We start from the raw sequence: 19757 nt of genomic DNA, 5'->3' as shown, positions 1-19757 counted from the left end.
ACACCACAGACCAAAGCTCAAAGCACCAGCCTGGCTCTGCCTGCTCATGCTGCCTGATCTCCTCCCCTGGCATCTGCTGCTGTGCGTGCAACATGGACATCACACACCCCAAATCACATTATGGATCCTGGCTGCAGGTACCCACACTGACTCTTTGCCCCCATGTACCTGGCTCCTCCTGGCTTTTAAACAAATGTGGGAATGGAAGCTTGGCCACAAGACTTGGTGCCTGTGGTTACTGGGAGCACTGGTGGCAGCCAAAGTGCTCCCAATAACCAGGGGAGGCTAGAGTCCCTGGAATAGATTCAGTCCTTTGCCACAGAGTAAACAGGATGGTTCCACACTCACACCACCATGGCAGAGAACAGACCAAGAGACAAGATTTGGAGTCATAAACTGCAGTTTGGGGTCACAGAGCATAGAGATGGTCTCTGGGCAGGATGTGACCATCCACTCAGCATAGGGCAATGTGTTTTTTCTGCAGGGACACCACACATGAACCTCATGGAGGTTCACATGGAGCAGCATGTGACAGGGCCAGACCCTGCGCTGGGAAGGGGCATCTGTCAAACCTCTGTGCTGGGGACAAGGTGCTCCCAGCTTGCTCCCCAGCGGGGGTTCCTGACTCCACTCACACCATCCAGCACATCACCACCATCCAGCGCATCACCACCATCCAGCGCATCACCACCATCCAGCGAATCACCACCATCCAGCGCATCACCACCATCCAGCGCATCATCACCATCCAGCGCATCACCACCATCCAGCGCATCACCACCATCCAGCGCATCACCACCATCCAGCGCATCATCACCATCCAGTGCATCACCACCATCCAGCGCATCATCACCATCCAGCGCATCACCACCATCCAGCGCATCACCACCATCCAGCGCATCATCACCATCCAGCGCATCACCACCATCCAGCGCATCACCACCATCCAGCGCATCACCACCATCCAGCGCATCATCACCATCCAGCGCATCACCACCATCCAGCGCATCACCACCATCCAGCGCATCACCACCATCCAGCACATCACCACCATCCAGCACATCACCACCATCCAGCATGTCACCACCATCCAGCGCATCAACACCATCCAGCGCATCACCACCATCCAGCGCATCACCACCATCCAGCACGTCACTACCATGACCACGCCACCACCACACTGCTCCCCAGGCGTGAGGGAGCCGTACATTTGACCACCACGCCACAGATGCTGCCCAACTCCAGCCAAACAGAAAATCCTCCCCAGAGAGCAACACTTGGGTCCCACCTGGCTCTTGAGACAAGCTACCAATGGGCTCCAGGGCGCAAACCGCTGCTGTTCCAACCTGGGCCTCGCAGACACACGAGCTGTCCCCCTCGACCACTGCAGCACCGCAGAACGTCACCCAACAACTCACCCCGGCCTTTCCAGCCCCCAGGAGAGGAGAAGCCATTGGGTGACAATCTGCCTGGGAAGAGGCTGCAGCATGCCGCTGAGGAGCTGCACTTATGCGCAGGCAGAGCTCACCACGAGCAGTTTGGTTTGTTGTGGGCAGTGGTTCTTCCTCTTTCCCCTTAAAAAGAATTCATCGAGCTGCGTGTGGGAGGCGCTGGCCTGTGGGAGCAGGATCCGACCACCGGCATCACCAGCACTGCCAGCGCCACGGGCAGGGCAGGGCAGCCTAGTGACAGGCTTTCATCCCTGATACGTATGGGGACTCCTGGGGCCTGCAGTTACACTCCTGCTGCTCTGGGTAATCGATGAAGTCCGGGGCGGGCAGACCCGAGAGGATCATCAGGGACTTGTTCCAGATGGTGAAGGTTGGGCACACGGGCAGGATGAAGGAGACTTCGAACGTGTGGAGGTGGAGGGAGTTGGCCGGGTCGTAGAAGGAGAGCGCATTGTTGTCGTAATCCAGGAGGACACCGAGGCGCTTCATCTGCGGGTGCACCTCCACCAGCATCTCCTTGTTATTGTGCCTCACCACGAAGTTGTTGTTGCAGCGGGAGAAGACCCATGACGAAGAGTTCTTCCCGATCCACTCGTTCTTGGGAGCTGACTTGTATGCCACGCCAATGGCATACCTGCAGGGGAGGAAAGGAGAGGCTTGCATTAGCCGTAGCCTCAAGGACAAACTCCAACCCTGACACTGCTGCTGCTGCCTCCCTGGTGGCTGCTTTATAAGGGTTCTCTTCCTGTGTAAGCAGCACAGCAGCAGCTTTATTGGATGAAAAGGGGCGAGAGGCAGCAGTGACACATCTGGACAAGTTTGACCCCCTGCTCTGTTCCTTGTGCCACCACAGAGCAGAGCTGGCAGCCCACGGTGAGACCTGCGCCCCTCGCTGTGCCTGGCACCCCAGGGGACAGGAGGTGGCACTGGAGCCCCCGAGAGCTGCAGGTCCTTCTCTGCCTTTGGTCCGAGCATCCCCACCATGAGCATCCCAAGGACACAGGGCTCCAGGCTCAGAGCTGATGCCATCGGCTGCACCAGCATGCGCCCTCTACAGAGCCACGGAGCTGCAAGGTATTGGAAAGCTCCTTCCTCCTCTGAAGGCCTCAAAGGATCCAGTCACCAGCAAAACAACGCCTGGAACAGGTCCATTTCTAAGCAGCAGCTCCAGACACAATTATTGCTTGAGAAACAGCTCACAAACCAAGCTGCTGAAGTTAGAAACTGCTTTTTACTGAAGGCTGCAACAATGCGCATCTGGGACACACCATGGGGCTGGGGCCTGAGGGCAGCCTGGGCTGGGGGATGCAGCAGTGAGGTGCTGGAGATGCTCCGTGCTACAGGTGGGGGCAAGCAGCAGAGCTTAGGGCCATGGAGGCAGCCTCCCCAGGGCAGAGCCATGCAGCAGCACAGGGCAATGGAGAGCAAGCAGCGAGTTAGGCTGTGCCCCTCTGCCATCACTGGGCAGGGATGTGTATCCCAACAAGCAGGGGGACCCGCTGCTCACGGTCAGGGAGGGCAATGGAGATACAGGCTTTACCTTGCGGCCTCACTGGGTTGGAGCTGAAGGCTTCCAGCAGACAGGAGAAACTCATCAACCTCTTGACAGCCATAGCCACCAGATTTAAGGTCTCAGCAGCCTCTCTGCCCATAAGCAGCTCTGCCAAGCCCCAGGCCTTTAACCCTCATGTCTCCCACATGTCTCTGGGGAAACCTGAGGGCCCCCAGAAGAGGAAGGGAGGGAGGACAAGGGTGGTGCCTACCAGGTTGAGGATCCCACCACCACCTCCCAGTAGTGGCAGCCGCTGTCAATGAAGATGTTTCCCGCTGCTCCATAGCATCCTGTCCCGCTGAACCTCTCAGGCGTGTGGCTCTTCTTTAAGGAGCTCTCGTCCTTCTCCATCTGCAGCCCATCATTGGAGATCTTCAACTTCTTGTGGGCCATCTTGGGGTCCAGCTTGAAAGGCTGACCTGTTAGTCGGAGACACGCAGATTAGGATGCATGATTGTCACCATCTTTTGCCCTCTGTCAGCGATGTAAAATGTGGCAGAGATGTGAGGATGTTGCCAGGTAATGGCAGTGGCCATCGGGATGCACTGTGAGCCAAACTGAGGCAGGGTGGGCAGCCTGAATTCCTGAATGGATACATGCTCTATTAGCAGTAATGAGAGCTCCACAAGCACAGGGACGGGAGGGCAGACCCTGAAGTCTGGAATAACAGCACCAGTCACAGCAGCAGAACCGCAGCATCGAGTACGTCTCCCCCAGCAGCTGACCCAGGCTGCTCTCACAGGGCCCAGGCTGCTATTGCTTGTCACAGGCAGCACAGTCCGAGGTTTTCGGTGCTCTTCTGCTGCCAAACAAGGTGTCAGCACTCGGAGAAGGAAGCCTGGAAGTGAACACAGGTCCAGCCTGTGTTCAGGGAGACTGGGTGGGAGGTGGAGCCTGGGGCCTTCCTCCACACTTAACAGCATCCAGCTTGATGCATTCTGCAGATCTGCAGTGCTGGCTTGAAACCTAACTGCTGCAACTCCTATTTGACCTTACCAGCACACAGGCAGCCAAACTGCTTCCTAACTGACACCAACCGGTGCTGATCGAACCCTCCTGAGAGTCTCAAAGGCTCCAGCAATGCCTGCAAACCACGCACTGCTATGGTTTACCCTAACCTGCGCCCGCAGGTCCCCTGCCATGGCCAAGGCAACAACCATAGAAACCACCTTCCCTGAGCTTTATTTACTACCGGAGCTGGGTCTGTCCTGGTGTTCTGGCACTTTCATTCCCTTCTGGACACTTGCTAATAAATAAGACTGACTCATGACCAGGCTCTGCTAAGGAAGGTTTCTCTCTGTCACTAAACCAGAACCGTTCTCCCTTCTGTTCAGGAACACAGATTTAGCCCCAGCACTGACAGCACTGACAGCACTGACAGCACTGACGTTGCGGAAATCAACGTGTCCTGACACTGACCTTCTGGTGATGAAGGGATCTCTCCAAATATCCCTTCAGGAGCAGAAAGAGGGCTGTGAAATGTGATAATTGGCCCTTCTCCCTGTCGAGCTGCTGACACTTCCTGCAAGGTGACAGCAGCAGAGGAGCCTGCGCTACCTCCTACCACCCACAGGGAAAGGAAGAAACCCTTTGCCATAGAACAACAAACATGAAGGGGCAGGAGAAACAGCCACCGGGAGGTGCTGGGGGCGCAGCACAAAGCAGTGGCACCTTCAGTCGACACCACCCCAGTGATGAGCAGCGAACACCCCAGAGGAGCCCTCATACACAGAGAGAAACGATACATGGAATCATCATGGAATCCCAGCCTGATTTGTGTTGGGAGGGACCTTAAAGCTCATCCAGTTCCAACCCCCTGCCAAGGGCAGGGACACCTTCCACTAGAGCAGGTTGCTCAAATACTCTCTCTCTATACATTATATATACCCATATTGCTGAATCAAACACTCAGAAATTCTGAGGTTTCCCTAAACACTTTCCCTGGGAAGCACATAAACCACGCACCCACGGCACCGGGATACGTGCTCATCGCTGCCATGCACCTCCTTCCTGGTCATTCCGTGTGCGAAGGGAGCTCCTGGTGCACAGACCCGGGTCGTACATAGTAATTTGTGCAGTGCTTCAGGTGGCGATTGCTCAGGATTTATAAACACACAGGAAGCTGCTACAGATACATCCCTGCAGCAAGGGGCTGCAGAAACCTGAGTGGGCTCTTATTTAGGGTTAGGGTGATTCTTGACCAAATCTTGGTCTGATTTCCCTGCCCATATTTAACTGTCCTTGGCCACCCCCAGGGAGATGTGAAGCACAGTCTTGCTGCAGCTGCAAAGCCCCATCCACTACCACACAGACACTTGGTTCTCCTTATGGCTCCCCACACAGTCACCTTCTGTGAGGAAAGAACGCACAAGTGCACAACTGCTCTGGGATCCCTGAAAGCCCTGTGGTATAAAGTGACCGGAAAGATGGATCTTCAGTGTCTCCCAACATCCTAGCTGCTGAGGGACCCACAGGCGCTGGCAGAGCAGAGCTGATGGCAGGGAGCCCAGGGCACTGTGTGGGGTACCAGGAGACCAGGAGGCCGTCCTTGGAGGCAGGGAAGGAGCTGACACATGGAGCAAGATGGGACGTTTGACCATCGAAACCCTGGGTCTCCACTGCGCTAGCAGGGAGCGCTCGGCCATGCCCCTCTGGACCTAGGCACCACGGAGCTGCTCCTGCAGCACCCACAGAGGCGAGGCGAGCACCCACACGTACTGTTGGTCTTGAGCCGGGCAGGTTCACTGTTCCGGCTGCCCGCCTGGTTGATGGCCTTGACGAGGAAGATGTAGCGGGTGCCGCTCTGGAGTCCGTGGACTGTGTAGTGGTTCTGCTTGATGTTGGGGACAATCATCCAGCTGTCCATGGAGTTGTAGAGACCTGGGTACAGGACATGAGGGGGTAAGGTTTATCCACAGGAAAGGACAGAGCTCAAAGACCACATGCTGCCAACAAGACCTGACTGACCACACAATGCTCAGGCTGATTCGTACCTCCCAGACAGGAAGAGGTGCTATCACCCCGCAGACAAGGACCAGCTTTAGACCTTTCATCAGAAAGGATGCGGTGGCTGAGAGACAACAGTCTGGGAATGATTTGGTCTTCCAGGCAGGTTTCTTTCCCAAACAACCAAGAAGGGCTTAGCCCTGGAGACTGAGTGCTCCCATCCTTGCCAGAGCTTAAAAACAATACTTTTTACTGCAGCTTTTGTCATCCATACAAACGTCCAACTCCCATTGAGCTCCTGGCTCCACAGACAGTGTGAAGGGGAGGCCAACTGTGTGCTTCTCCAAAAGGTATTTCCTTTCCTGGGAAGCTCCTCATGTCCCACCCCAGTCTCTTTATGCACAAGTTCAGCCAGGGCTCAAACGCTCTCATCACCAGACCTGACTGTGCTGTGTCAACTGGTAATGCGTTATTCGTGTTCTCCTCTGAGATGTTAACTGATGTTTTCTTCACTTCTTGCACAAAGAGCCACCAAAGGCAGCTGACGGGTGCCCCTCTCAGCTGCTTTCCAGAGCTGCCCCTGTCCTCATCCCTTCCCATCGCTCCCACCTTCCCACGCCTGAAGCCAGGACCAAGAGGGAGCAACCCATCCTATTCCCAGCCCGAAGACAGCGGCTGCTGGCCAGGCTGCGTGACCTAGCTCCGCGCATCAGAGTTCCTAAAAGCAGGAACTTCCTCTGGCAGCTTCCTGCATGTTTTAGAGTGCACTTAACAACCTTCCTGTGCTGCGACCTGCGCCTCCAGCACTGACACCCTCTGGACCAGTGAGATAAAGTGACAGCAGCCCCCAAAGCCCACAGTGCAGAAGCATCATGTCAGCACTTCCTACAGTGGTAAGTGCTTACTAAGGAAAACCAGGGAATAAAAACTCCTCTCAGGAGCCGTGCTGCCAGGATTTTGGGCTCCTCCAAAGCACTTCAGGATGGAAAAGGTGGAAGCTCTGGTTTTGTTTTCCCATTACAACATCCATGGTTTTTTTTTTCTGGCATGAAACGAGCAGTTTCTCTGGACTTTCTCCTACAACCCAGCCCATGGATCAACTTTCCTCCAGAACACAAACCCCCTCCAGTTTCAGGAAAAAGGCAGCATTAAAAGAAATCACAGAATCACAACAGCCTCGTTTGGGTTGGGAAGGACCTTCAATCTCATCCAGCCCCAACCCCTGCCACAGGCAGGGACCCCTTCCACTAGAGCAGCTTGCTCCAAGCCCCTGTGTCCAACCTGGCCTTGAACACTGCCAGGGATGGGGCAGCCACAGCTTCCTTGGGCGAATCGTAACAAGCACATACCTCTGACACCCCGAGGATGCACTGGACACACAAAGAAAGAACCCAGTGCTGCTGCTGCTGAGACTGGGAAACAGTCCTCAGCTTCATGTCCAAGCTGTTCTTGTATCCCTGTCCCTCTGTGCAAACCCCAGGAGCCCTTTCCCTATATGGACATCAAACCAGCTTGTGCCTTTTTCCCAGATAAACCTTTCCGGGAATGAGCACCAAGTCAGCCCCTGCAGTCAGGACAGCCTCGGAGATGCAAAGGTTGTGAGGTGAGCAGCTATGACCACAGATCCACCAGTGAGAGCCCTCGCCAGCTGCAGGTCCCATTTCTGCTGAGCAGACCTATGGTGGTGTGGAAGAATGTGGAGCTCTGTCAGATTATTTTCAGGAAAAGTTACCTGGAGATGTGCCTCAATACTGCTATGGGGGTGATAAATCACCTCAGTGACCAGTCTGTGGAGAGGCCCTGCCCATAGGATATCAGGGGGAGATGTGTGGATCTGGGAGCCAAGACGGATGGAGACCCTCCACTGATCCAAGCGCTCCACGGGGCCGGAGGCTGCAGGCGCTGAGCGCAGGGCAGAACAGCCCCAGCCCGGGGCTCCTGCATCCCTGACCCCAGCCCTGACCAGAGTCCTCACCGGACCCTCCCTCGCAGTGTCCTCCCCCAGTTCCCAGCCTCTAAACCCGCCGATTCTCCCCAAAAACCTCTCTCCTCCCCGCAGCAGCGCAGAGCAGTGCCCCCCGCTGACACTGTCACTTACTGATGAAGTTGGCCTGGCCGGTGAAGATGGTGTACTGCAGCTCGTAGGAGCTGACGCTGAACTCATCCTCCGACATCCAGTGCACAGTGATGGTGTCGTGGGAGGCCGTGCAGAGCTCCTCCCGCACTGACGGCGGGTTCGGCGCTGCGGGAGATCACAGACAACAGCACGGTAAGGTCCTGCTTTTCCAATGCACCCCGAGCTCAGACCTGAGAGCAGCTCTCACCGCCCAAAGGGGCTACAGGAAACCTGCAGAGGGGTTTTGGACAAGGGCCTGTAGGGACAGGACAAGGGGAATGGCTTTAACCTGCCAGAGGGGAGACTGAGATGAGCTCTTAGGCAGAAGCTCTTCCCTGTGAGGGTGCTGAGGCACTGGCACAAGGTGCCCAGAGAAGCTGTGGCTGCCCCATCCCTGGCAGTGTTCAAGGCCAGGTTGGACACAGGGGCTTGGAGCAAGCTGCTCCAGTGGAAGGTGTCCTTGCCTGTGGCAGGGGGTTGGAACTGAATGAGATTAAAGGTCTCTCCAAACCAACCCAACCTGTGGGTCACAGACATCATAATTTTTGACATGTTTCCTGACTTCTCCTCCCACCCTCCAGGACAGGCAGCGTGCACCAGTGGATGGGGACATGTGGGAAAGTGTCACTGCCCTGGTGGCAGCGCAGCCTCAGCCGACCAGGTAAGTGCTACCGGTGAGAACAACCCGCAGCCCCTTTGCCGCGCAGTGCACGCTCACCCGTCAGGTAATCCAGCCCCTCCAGCAGCTTCTTCTCTCTGGAAAAATCCAAAGCAAAGTTTTCAAAGGCATCATTAAAATTGATATCTGGTATCAGAACTTGGGAGGAGGCGGTTGCCATGGCGACCCTGGAAGAAAAGAGGAGCCCATCAATACGCATCAGGGTGCGGGATGCTCCCGGCAGCGCTGAGGCAGGGGATTGGCAGGGACACTGTGGGATACTGGCTCGTACCTACTACCCCTGCTCCTGCCCCAGGAGGGTGGCCTGGCCTGGGGACAGGTCCACAGAGGTGTGTGGGGGGCTCCATCTCTGTGGGGTCCCAGCCCCAACTACCCTCCAAGCTCCCTCTGGATCAGCATTCCCACCCCATTTCCCCCACTGGAATGATGTTAGCTCCCACAGGAGATGTTCAGCTTCATGAGGACCTGCCATGCAGCCTCTTCTTCAAGAGCTCTCTCCTTCGAGGGCTGGGCACCAGTGACACCACAGAGCAGCATCCCTGGGCAGGTCCCTGCGAGCAAGGACAGCTCCAGCCACATCCCACCTCTCAGCCACGTTCCTGGCTGTCTGCAGGAACCGCGCGTGGTCATTCTCCTTCAGGATGTGCTCTGCCTGGTTGATGAGGACCGTGGAGCGCTCCAGGCACTGCCGGCAGTTGGCGACCTGCTGGGCCAGCTTCCGCAGCTTCATCACCTGCAAGGGGGGCACAGCGGGCCTCAAAAAGGGGCTCAAAAGCCAGCACGTGGCCTGGAAAGCAGAGGGGAGACCCCACCCCAGGCCAGGGGCTGCTTAAGTGAGGCAAGAAACAGTGAAACAGCGCAGAATTGTCCCCATGGGCTCTGGGGAGGGACAGCAGCAATGCACTCCCTATGCTCAATCTTACTTCCAGGTGGGAAAGCCGCAGGCAGAAGCCCCACTGCTGCTCAAGTGGTCCCCCAGGAATGTGCCCATGGCACCAACCAGAGGAACTCTATCACCTGTCCCTCACTGGCAACCCAGCATCGAGCCAGACTCATCCTGTGAGCACACAACAACAGAGCTGAACTGGGTCCTCTGCTCCACCTGACTACCCACGGCATTCCCAGCCTGCATCCCGAGGGAGCAGCCATGCGCAGCAGCTGTGCTGCTCCTCTGCAGCCCTCATGTTATCACCTACTTCCTGTTTTTAAGGCAGGACCGGTGCACATTAAATCTTCATGGAGCTGCCATGATAGCAGTTCCTGGAGCACCTCCCAGAGCTCTTGCTTCCTGTTGGACTTCCAGACCACGTACTCCAGGGGGGTATGGACTGACAGCGTGCTGCAGGGCAGCGAGTGAGGAGCTGCCACGGGATGTGGTCCGGGAGCTGTGCCTGCCCGCTGCTGCAGGTGAGGATGAGCCCTGGGCAGAGCTTGCTGCGGGATGCCACAGGGGAACAGCCTTCCCCATTCCGGAATCCTGGAGCTCCCAACTGGCCCAAGAGGGTCCCCCAGCCCTAAGGGCTCCAAATAGACATGTCACTTGTCATGCTTTCTGCTGCAGGTCAGTGCCACTGCAGTGGAGGGAGGGGAGGGGAGAGGCAGCAGAGCCCCTGCCCCTGCCCCTGCCTGCTCTCTGCCAGCTGCCCGGAGGGGCTGCAGCAGGATGCGCCAAGACTGAGGGCAGGAGCTGCAGGTGCCATGGCCAGGGGCCAGCGTTACTGGGCCAGGCTGTGACACCGGCACCTGCAGAGCCCTGAGCACCGGATCCGTGCTGCGCATGAAGAGTGCTCTTCAGACCAGCTGCCCCCTCCTCCTGCATCCTCCATAGGCCTCCCTTCCCTGGCCACTCTTCCCAGCACCACATGCCACTGTGATCAGGCTGCTCCATGCATCCATCGGGCCGTTTGTCAGGAAAAAACACACAGAACAATGGAAAACCAAGCGCCAGTTCAGCAGGAAAGTAGCATTTCTAGAGCTGCAGCTGGAGCGCTTCAAACCAGCCGCAGTGCCCAGAGATTCCTCCTGTCTCCTGTGTTCGGAGATTTTTAAGCTCCCCGGTGTTTGTGGCTGGGGCTTCTTGCTGCTCAGAGGTGTCAAGAGTGATGGGGAAGGTGCCTGGCCTCCCTCAGCACAGGGATTGCAGCCTGGCATCGCGGTGCTGCAGACCCACACGTTAATATCCCCAGCCCGATTTCACCAGCAAAAAGGCTTGTAACAGCTTCCAGGTGTCTGAAGTTACCTGGTGTCATGGTTTATCTTTGGAAATCAGACCCAGTCCCGTCCCCACTACACCCAGTACCACCATTCCCATGTCCATTCCCCACTGGTCCGGTGCTGAGTTTGCAGCTACATGGGCACAAGCTTGCTGCTCTGACCCTGGCTAGAAGCAGCCGAGCATTGTTCTGTGGGTGGGTGTGAGCACTCACCAGGGCCTCTCCACCACCCAGCTGCCAGTTTGTAGGAAAACATCTTTGAGCCTTCCAGCTCCCTGCCAAGCATGGCTGAAACTGGACAACGTGGCCAGAACACGGTAAGGGGCGAGGTGGGAAATGAGAGGCAGACAGACAGATGGACCAGCAGAAGGCACCGTTACATAAAATATGTTCCTGAGGTGGCTGGGATAAAAGCAGCATTCCCAAGCTTCCACCCCAGCTGAGGGGTCCAAGCATCGTGCTGCTCTTGCACTTGCAGCACAGCCCACTCCCAAACCTTCACTGGTGTACGTGGGGCAATGCCGCTCCCCAGCTCAGCTGTCAGCAAGTGATGGATGCAGAGCTGGACCCTGATGTACCTCTGAGCTCAGCACGAAAGGCAAAGGGCTCGTGCACACTCACTGTGAACTCAGAACTACAGCCTGTCCCTCTGTCCTGTCCCTCCAGTCTCTGCCCATCACATGGAAGCCACTGGGAAAAGCCAGAACCACTGGAGGAAGGGTCCAAACACACCCCCGCCCCAAGAAAGGGGTGAGAAGTGCTGCAATGCAGAGCATGTGCCTCTCCCTCACCTGCAGTGCAGGGCTCCGGTGGCCCTTCAGCATTAATTCCACTGTATCCTATTAGCACTGCGGAGTTAGAAAAGCCCCAAGGAAATGTCTGGCCTGATCCAAGCACTGCACCCATTTGTCACATTCATCAATGTGCCCTCCATCCTCCAGCCACGCCAAGCACATGCCTTGTCCTTGGCAGGGGGGCCCTGCGGACAGCAGCAGCAGCAGGAGGGGACTCCAGGACCCGCGCCCCATCCATGGGGCAGGGAGATGAAGCTGTGCTCACACCAACGGCTGCCCAGAGCAGCTCAGCTCCTCCATGCCAAGGCAATGAGTCACTGTCAGCCCCTCTGTGTGTGTGTCCTGCTGGGACAGCCCAGCCCCATGGGCGCAAGAGGGAACCCTGGAAACATGGTTCAAGCTCTCCAGCTCTCCTTACCTTCGTCTCCTTGATCTTGACAGCAATGACCTGCTTGCGCTGGCGGATGATCTCCATGAGCTCGTCACACTCCTCCATCAGCTTGGCCTCATGCATGGCTGTGTTCACCTGGCCAGGGCAGCAAAAGCACACGTGCTGTTAGGAGGGACATGCTCATCCCTGAGCCCAGCAGCCCCGCGGCTCCCCCAGCTCAGACCAGGGCACGTGCAGTAGGTATCCTCCATGTTCGTCTGCATCCAGCTGGAGGAAGGAAGAAGGCTGGAGAAGGGTGTGAGTCCCTCCTCGCTGCACACCCAGGGTCAGCGCGAAGTGGTGGGGCTGTGCTGGGCGCTCATGGGGCACAGGCTCCTCCACAGGTACTGCCCCTGCCTGGGGCACCAGCTGCAGGAGCCAGGCTCAGCCCCAGTCACGGCTCCATCGCTTCCCAACAAAGCCTGTGCACCACCAGCCAGCCCCAGCACCAGAGGCTCAGGAATCTCCCCATCTCCCTGCATGTTTTGGCGTGCTCAGCACAGCACAGGCAGAAGTTTCAGGCCTCTGCCTCTGGGACAGACCAGCATCCTTGGGGGAATACACTTGACAGAAAGGGTTAAAGCCCTGTCACTCAAACCCACCAGTGCACTGGAGGACATGGACAGGCTGTCTTCATTCCATACCCTCGGAGCTGTGTGAAGCAGTGGGGAAGTCTGAAGGCAGCCCAGAGTTAAACACATTCCGTACAAGAGCTTTTTTTAAACCTGGCCAGCAGCTTATGCAACTCCAAAGTGGGAGACAGCCGATGGGCTGCGAGGACAGCTCCAGCAGGAAAACAGAGCAGGATCTGCCCCATCTGCTGTGGAGGGGGGACGAGATCAGGGGCTGGAGCCTGCAGCAGTCTGTGCTGCCTTGCAACCCAGCTGTCACAGGGGATGCTGGCAGCATGCTTGCCCCGGCATGCAGCAGAGGTGGCATCACCCAGCCCTCCCAGAGCACAAATCAGGGCTGCGTCTGCAGCCATGGTGTTTGCTGTTGCCATCAGGAGGGAGACCTGGGTGCAATGATCCCAGAGGAGGAGAAGTGCGGGGGGGATCCCTCAGCAGGAGCCAGGCTGAGACCCCAGGCCCCTGTTTCCATTAACTCCAAAGCTGAAAACCCACCCAAGGGCAGGGCCCTGCAACTCAGCCAGCACCCATGCTCTGAGAGGCTGATGGCAGATGGGGGCACAGAGCCCACCACAGCCCTTCCTCAGCTGCCTCCTCTCCACAAAGGAGCATCTGAGGCCATGGTCCCAGCCCCACAGAGCCGGCAGAGCACAGAGCAGGGATTTCAGGCCAACATGGCTCAGCCGAACACTGCCCAAAGCACTTTTCATTAGGATGAACCGGTTCCCATAGCAGATAAATGCTGCATTTGAGGTGAATTCTCAGCAGGTGCTATGGCTGTAGGAAAGCCGGGCACGGAAGAGCTCTTAGACATAAAGAGTGGGGGAAAAAATATTTCACTCTTCTCAAAGCATGTGTGGGAATGTGCTAGGGACAATACACCCCTACAGCAAAAAGCAATGGTAAAACCTGAAGAAGGGTGTTGTAGCTCACAGAGGGATGAGGAGCATCCCTGCAGCCTGAGGTGGGACTTGGCACAGATAAACCTCCTCCTCCTCCTCATCCAGGCAGCGGGAACCCAGCTCTGAGATGGAGCGGGGGACCCCAGCCCCCCCAAAGCCATCCACAGGGTCCAGGGGACATGCACCAGGCCAGCTCCATGCAGCAGAGTGTGAGGGCAGCGACTTCTACCCTCCGTGACAGGACGTCAGAGTGCTGAAGTACCCACTCTGGTGCTTCAGGCTCCTTGCAAGGCTGCTACCTGCTCTCTATGGTCCCCATTTCCATCACAGGATGTGCTCCCTTTGCCCTCTCTCCGCAGCAGCCCCATGCACCATCCCAAAGGGGTCACTGCTCGCAGGCTCCATGTATGGGGACTCCTGTGACACCCTTCTCTAGGGGCTGGCCTCCCCGCTCTGCACCTCAGGGTGCCGGTGTCACAGTCCCTTGGACATCATATGGGACTTATACTGGACATGGGCAGGGTGTTGGGATCGCACGTGTCTGCCTATGCACAGCGTTCCCAGATAGCTCCAAAGCACAATCCCTGCGACGCAGCCTCCAAGGGAAGTGTGGAGGGGCAGAGATATTTTCTACTTCACACTTCAGTGTGCTCTCTGAAGGGCAGGGCTGCATATTTAGTAAGGCTGAGAAACGAATTTCAATCGTTATTTTAAGCAGAGTGACTGACAAAGCTGAAAACTCCAAAACTATGTAGGAAATGGCAGCCTGGGGGCCTGAAACTTCCAGAATTAGAAAGAAACACCAAATAGCTTTCCATTCATCACAGGTCAGTCCATAGGATCCTGGAGCTGGATCCAGAGGAGGAGGTTTGAAAGGACATCCACATGCATCCCTGCTCCATCCTCACCGGTGTCACAGAGTCAAAGCACAACCTTTAAGAGCAGTGAGTACTGCTGACGGTCACCAGGGCTATGGAGGCACACTCTGGCTCCCTTTCTGCCTGCCGGACACCCGCTTGCTCTCTATGTACCACAGTCCCCTAGACCCACTGGGAGGAGGCAGCCGATGCTTCGCCAGCAGTGCCGACTCAGAAAGCTCTGTTCTTCATCCTTCATGAAGGTGCCGGGTCAACGAACTGCTGCTTAATTTATCAACCAGAAAACACCAACAGCCCACTAAAACAACCCTGCTTGTGGCAGCCTCTCTCGTGTTCCACTTCAGCAAACAGAGCTGCAAATTAATTTGCCATTAATTGGTACGTGTGCTTTGAAACAGCAGCGAGGTGTGAAGCATCTTCCTCCTCTCGAGTGCTTTCCAGGCAGAGCATCACTTCTGAACTCCCGGCACTGGGGCCGCAGCCAAGATGTAGCATCAGGCTGTGGCACGATGCAAACAAGGGATGCCTGATTGCACACCAGGAATACAGAGTGCTTACAGATCAAGTGGTGAAAGCAGCGAGGTCAGCAGAGCCCCTCTCCTCAGCAGGATTACGGGTGACCTCTCTTCTGCTAGTGTTTGCTATAATCCTCTCCACAAAGCCTTCCCTCTCACTGCCAGCTTAAGCTTGAGCATTGCTATTCCGCGGCGGAATGCTGGGCTCAGGCAGAAGAGATCGTAACCGCTGCCTGGCAGCAGGGAGGAGGCCGAGTGCATGTGTTTGGGAAGAGGATAGGAAGTGGGAATTCTGGCTGCTGCAAACAGGCAGAAAGTCTGGGACCAGCCTTGTCTTGCAAGGGGAAGCTGCTGGGGATGGAGACAATGTCCCTGCCTGAGCCAGGGCACTGGGGACAAGTTGCTCTGCCCACACTGCCACATGAGGAGCCTGACCCCGAACAGAGACTGAACAGAGACTGAGTTAGAGATCAGGAAAACAGATGTAACAGTGAGGTTCAGTGAAGAACAGTGCTGCACCAGCCCCACACCAGCCTGTGGGGAGGGTCCAGGGTGGGACAGCCCAGAAAGTACACGGGGGGTGTGTGAAAATTACAGCCACTGCCTCGGGATACAGAAGTGGGGTTACAACCTGGGAACAGCCAAAACCACCCTTTTCCCTCCCCTCAGAGCACTGGAAGTGAGCAGCCCAGTGGCTGATGCCTCTTCCCAGTGGCTCCCAATCACACCTCCCTCTCCTTCAGACCATGCAGACCCCTGGAAGCATCCGCACATCCTCTATCAGCCTCCTGTCGCACCTTGGCATCAGTGATGCTTCTCACCATGCTCACCTCCATCCCCAGGGCAGCCCCTGAGAAAGGACGCAGGAGCAATGCCGTGCATCTGCCATTCCCGCTGGTGCAGCTTCCCCATCACACCCTCCCCCAGCCCCTGCCTGCTCTCACCAACCTCCACTTGCTGGCAGATCTGTATGAGCTTGGCCATCTGGTTCTCCAGTTCGCTGTTGCGCTTCACCAGGTTGGTGAGATTTGTTTCCAATGTTTGCTGCAAGAATCGGGAGAGGAGGAAGAGAAAAAGCAAACAGGTCAGCAGAGACAGGACCCCCTGTCCCAGTGCCCCAGCCATGACCATTTCCCACTCCATGCGCCCCCCAAGGGAGCCACAACTGGAATAACTCTGGAATAATAGCCCAGGTTTCCTGGCAGCTCCTGGTGAGCTGTGCGAGCGCTCGGCACTGGGGAGGTGACAGTGGGGTGTCTGCCCTTTGCTGCTCCTTTGGGGCTGTTGGAGGAGCCAGGGCTGTGCTCTTTCCTGCAGCAAAACCAAGCGTCTCCTGTGCTCCCTGGAGAACTTTATGGCGAGCTGGAATAACACCAGGAGTATCTTCAGTACCTCAAAAATGTTCTTAAAACACTCGCTTCTGCTGAACCCTCTAACAATGGGGGCAGACCAAACACGTTGCTCCCCAGGTTCCTGCCCAGGAAGAAGCCAGCACAGCTATTTCCATCATCCACAGATCTCATCCTGCTTCCTTACAGTATTGCACATGGTAAGGAAGCAGGACAAGATCCTAATGAACCATGGGAGAGGCATCTCTGTCCTCTGCAAACCGTCCCTGCCAGAGTGATGCAGCGATGGGCAGAGGGAGCAATGCGGCAGCTCTGGATGGGGCCAGGGCAGCTCCAACCAGACCCCACTGCAGGCTGCTGTACTCCTGGAGCAGAACAGGAGAAAGGGCCTGTTGGAGAAGCTGTTGGTATCTGCAGACACGCAGTGGACCGGTCTTCTTCTGGATATCAATAATTTAAGTGACAACACATTTGCATTAAAATATGTGGTTCCACTAAGAGGAAATGCTTTATAACAAGCACTCAGTACCTGTTGCAGCACTTGTTGGGAAAATGATATCCTATTAATATTTTAAACGTCAGGGCTGGAAAAGGATCCCTGCGGTGCTTCCTTCATCTTTGGCTGGAAACTGCCGTCCAAGGCGTTCACCGCGGCTGCAGCAGGCCCAGCACCACAGCTAATTTGGGGGCTAGTTAGCCAAGAGAACTTGGATCACAGTCCTGGAGCACGGGCAAGCGCTCATTCCTGAAAAACCACTGACTCCCAAAATAGCCCGGGCTCATTTGCAGCACTGCAGATTGCAGCCAGCGGCGGGTGAGGCAGCATGTGGGAGCAGGCTGGAAAATGGAGTAAAACCCCGGGTGCCTTCATTAAGAGGAAGTGCTTTGCGTGACGGCGCGGAGTTGATAATGAAGCAGCAGCTGCTGGCAGCTCCTGCCACCCTCTCCCTACAGCTCAGTATCATCAAACACAGCCTGACGCAGGCACTGAGCACCTCACTTGCTGATCACCCCCTCAGCCCTCCCCACTGCACTGAAGGTGCAGCTCTGAAACGGCAGCGGATCTGCTTCCATGTTCCGGGGCTGCTGTGCAGGGGGCATGAACTCGAGATGCGTGTTTTGAAGCGCACAAACCCAGCACACACCCCCAGCATCCCATGCCTGCCAGGGACAGCATGGCTCCTCCCTGTCCATCAGCACACACAGACTGCTCCTGAGCACCCATCCTCCAGCGAGCGGTGCTGAGGCAGGGGCTGACCCACACTAGTGACATCTCCAGCACCAAACCCCTCCCTGCCTGCACCTCTGGATGCTGCGAGCCCTCGTGCCACACATGAACACACAGATGGAACCATTTCCTTCTGTTTGATTTGCTAAAACAATTGAAATGCAGCAGAAGCTTTGATTACAGCAGCTGGGTTTTCCGTAGGTACATATAAATTACCACAGTTATAGGGGTTGTTTTTTAATTGCATTATAACATTCATAATTTCCCCAAATTCTGGCCTGAAGTACAGACAAGCCAACTGCTCTACCATTGGGAAGAGAAGAAAGAAAAAGAGAGGAAAAGGAAACTTCACTGTGCCCTTGAGCAGAAGGCATTGGTACTCAGTGAGATGAAGTGATGGAAACCCTTCACCAGAGAGAGCAGGGCCAGGGATGGAGAGCACATGGACACAGGAGTCCCCACGGGAAGCAGCTGAGCCCCACCCAGGATGAGGTGCTTCCCATGCAGCTCCCAAATCCCCCTTCAGGACCCATCCCTCCCCAGCAGCTCTGACAGGCAGCTCAGGGGCTGCACCCCGTTTACCTGCTGGTGACTGGATGCACAAAAACACATTCAGGGCCCAGCTAAATGAGCTGAGTAGCACAGCACCAATGGGCTTCATGTCCTATTTAGTCATGTGCATGAAGTGCCACAACTCAATTTTCCTTTTCCTCCTAATACCAAACAAGCAGTTGAACCAAAGGTAGATTTCTCTGTCTGAAGCCAGCAGCTCTCCTTCACCAGAGGGAACCCCTGGGAGTGGGACAGGAGAACCTGGAGTGCCCTGGGGAAAGCCTTGCCATGGGAGCGCACAGAGCATTGGTTGTGTGAGGACCTGCTGCTGCTGCTGCTCTGTGCTGATGCTCACTCGCAACCTGACAGGCGAGAGGGCTCGGAAGGGTCTCGTGTGACTCCGTCCTGTTACACAACCAGCTTTCCACATTCGTCTTCATGCAAAGGCCACCAAAACTGAGCATTTACTTTCCGTGATTTATTTAGGGCTTTTTCCACCGCCCTTGTTCTTGTAACTGCTTTCAATAGAGGACGTGAGTCCCTGCCCAGCTCCTGCTGTGTACCACAAACACAAACCACATGTGTGGTAGATGGATGATGGTAGAGCGGTAGATGTGGTTTTTCTTGATTTCAGTAAGGCATTTGATACTGTCTCCCGCAGCATCCTCATAGATAAGCTAAGGAAGTGTGGGCTTGATGATCAGGTAGTGAGGTGGATCAAGAACTGGTTGAAAGGAAATAGGCAGAGAGTTGTGGTCAGTGGGGCAGAATCTAGCTGGAGGTCTGTGACTGGTGGAGTCCCTCAGGGGTGGGTGCTGGGACCAGTGCTGTTTAGTATTTCCATCAATGACCTGGATGAGGGAACTGAATGTACCCTCAGCAAGTTCGCTGATGACACTAAGCTGGGAGGAGTGGCTGACACAGCAGAAGGCTGTGCTGCCATCCAGCGGGACCTGGACAGGCTGGAGAGTTGGGCGGGGAGAAACTTGATGAAATATAACAAGGGCAAGGGTAGAGTCTTGCATCTGAGGAGGAACAACCCCATGCAACAGTACGGGTTGGGGGTTGACCTGTTGGAAAGTAGTGAAGGGGAAAGGGACCTGGGGGTCCCGGTGGATAGGAGGATGACCATGAGCCAGCAATGTACCCTTGTGGCCAAGAAGGTCAATGGCATCCTGGGGTGCATTGGAAAGGGTATGGTTAGTAGGTCAAGAGAGGTTCTCCTCCCCCTCTACTCTGCCTTGGTGAGGCCACATCTGGAATATTGTGTCCAGTTCTGGGCCCCTCAGTTCAAGAAGGACAGGGAATTGCTTGAAAGAGTCCAGCGCAGAGCCACAAAGATGATGAAGGGAGTGGAACATCTCCCTTATGAGAAGAGGCTGAGGGAGCTGGGTCTCTTTAGCTTGGAGGAGACTGAGGGGTGACCTCATAAATGGTTACAAATATGTAAAGGGTGAGTGTCAGGATGATGGAGCTAGGCTTTTTCAGTGATGTCCAGTGATAGGACAAGGGGCAATGGGTGT

At 56.0% G+C, this 19757-nt stretch overlaps 1 protein-coding gene across 2 annotated transcripts in view; it reads right to left on the bottom strand.

Annotated features, from left to right (window-relative positions):
* Window positions 1-1682: 1682 nt before the first annotated feature.
* The window catches only part of MID2 (midline 2), a gene marked incomplete at both ends in the record, with an annotated part of 45579 nt that continues 27504 nt past the window's right edge, over window positions 1683-19757 (bottom strand). For both annotated transcript variants that reach the window (XM_080624737.1, XM_080624738.1), the window contains 8 exons: window positions 1683-2085; window positions 3215-3422; window positions 5722-5883; window positions 8048-8191; window positions 8784-8911; window positions 9329-9477; window positions 12170-12277; window positions 16054-16149. In XM_080624737.1, coding sequence (XP_080480863.1) covers window positions 1683-2085; window positions 3215-3422; window positions 5722-5883; window positions 8048-8191; window positions 8784-8911; window positions 9329-9477; window positions 12170-12277; window positions 16054-16149 — 1398 coding nt within the window. The remainder of the gene's footprint in view (window positions 2086-3214; window positions 3423-5721; window positions 5884-8047; window positions 8192-8783; window positions 8912-9328; window positions 9478-12169; window positions 12278-16053; window positions 16150-19757) is intronic.

Source organism: Psittacula echo, assembly GCF_963264785.1.
Source record: "Psittacula echo genome assembly, chromosome: 8".
Classification (NCBI taxonomy): Eukaryota; Metazoa; Chordata; class Aves; order Psittaciformes; family Psittacidae; genus Psittacula; species Psittacula echo.
This window is presented reverse-complemented; position numbering and strand designations above follow the sequence as displayed.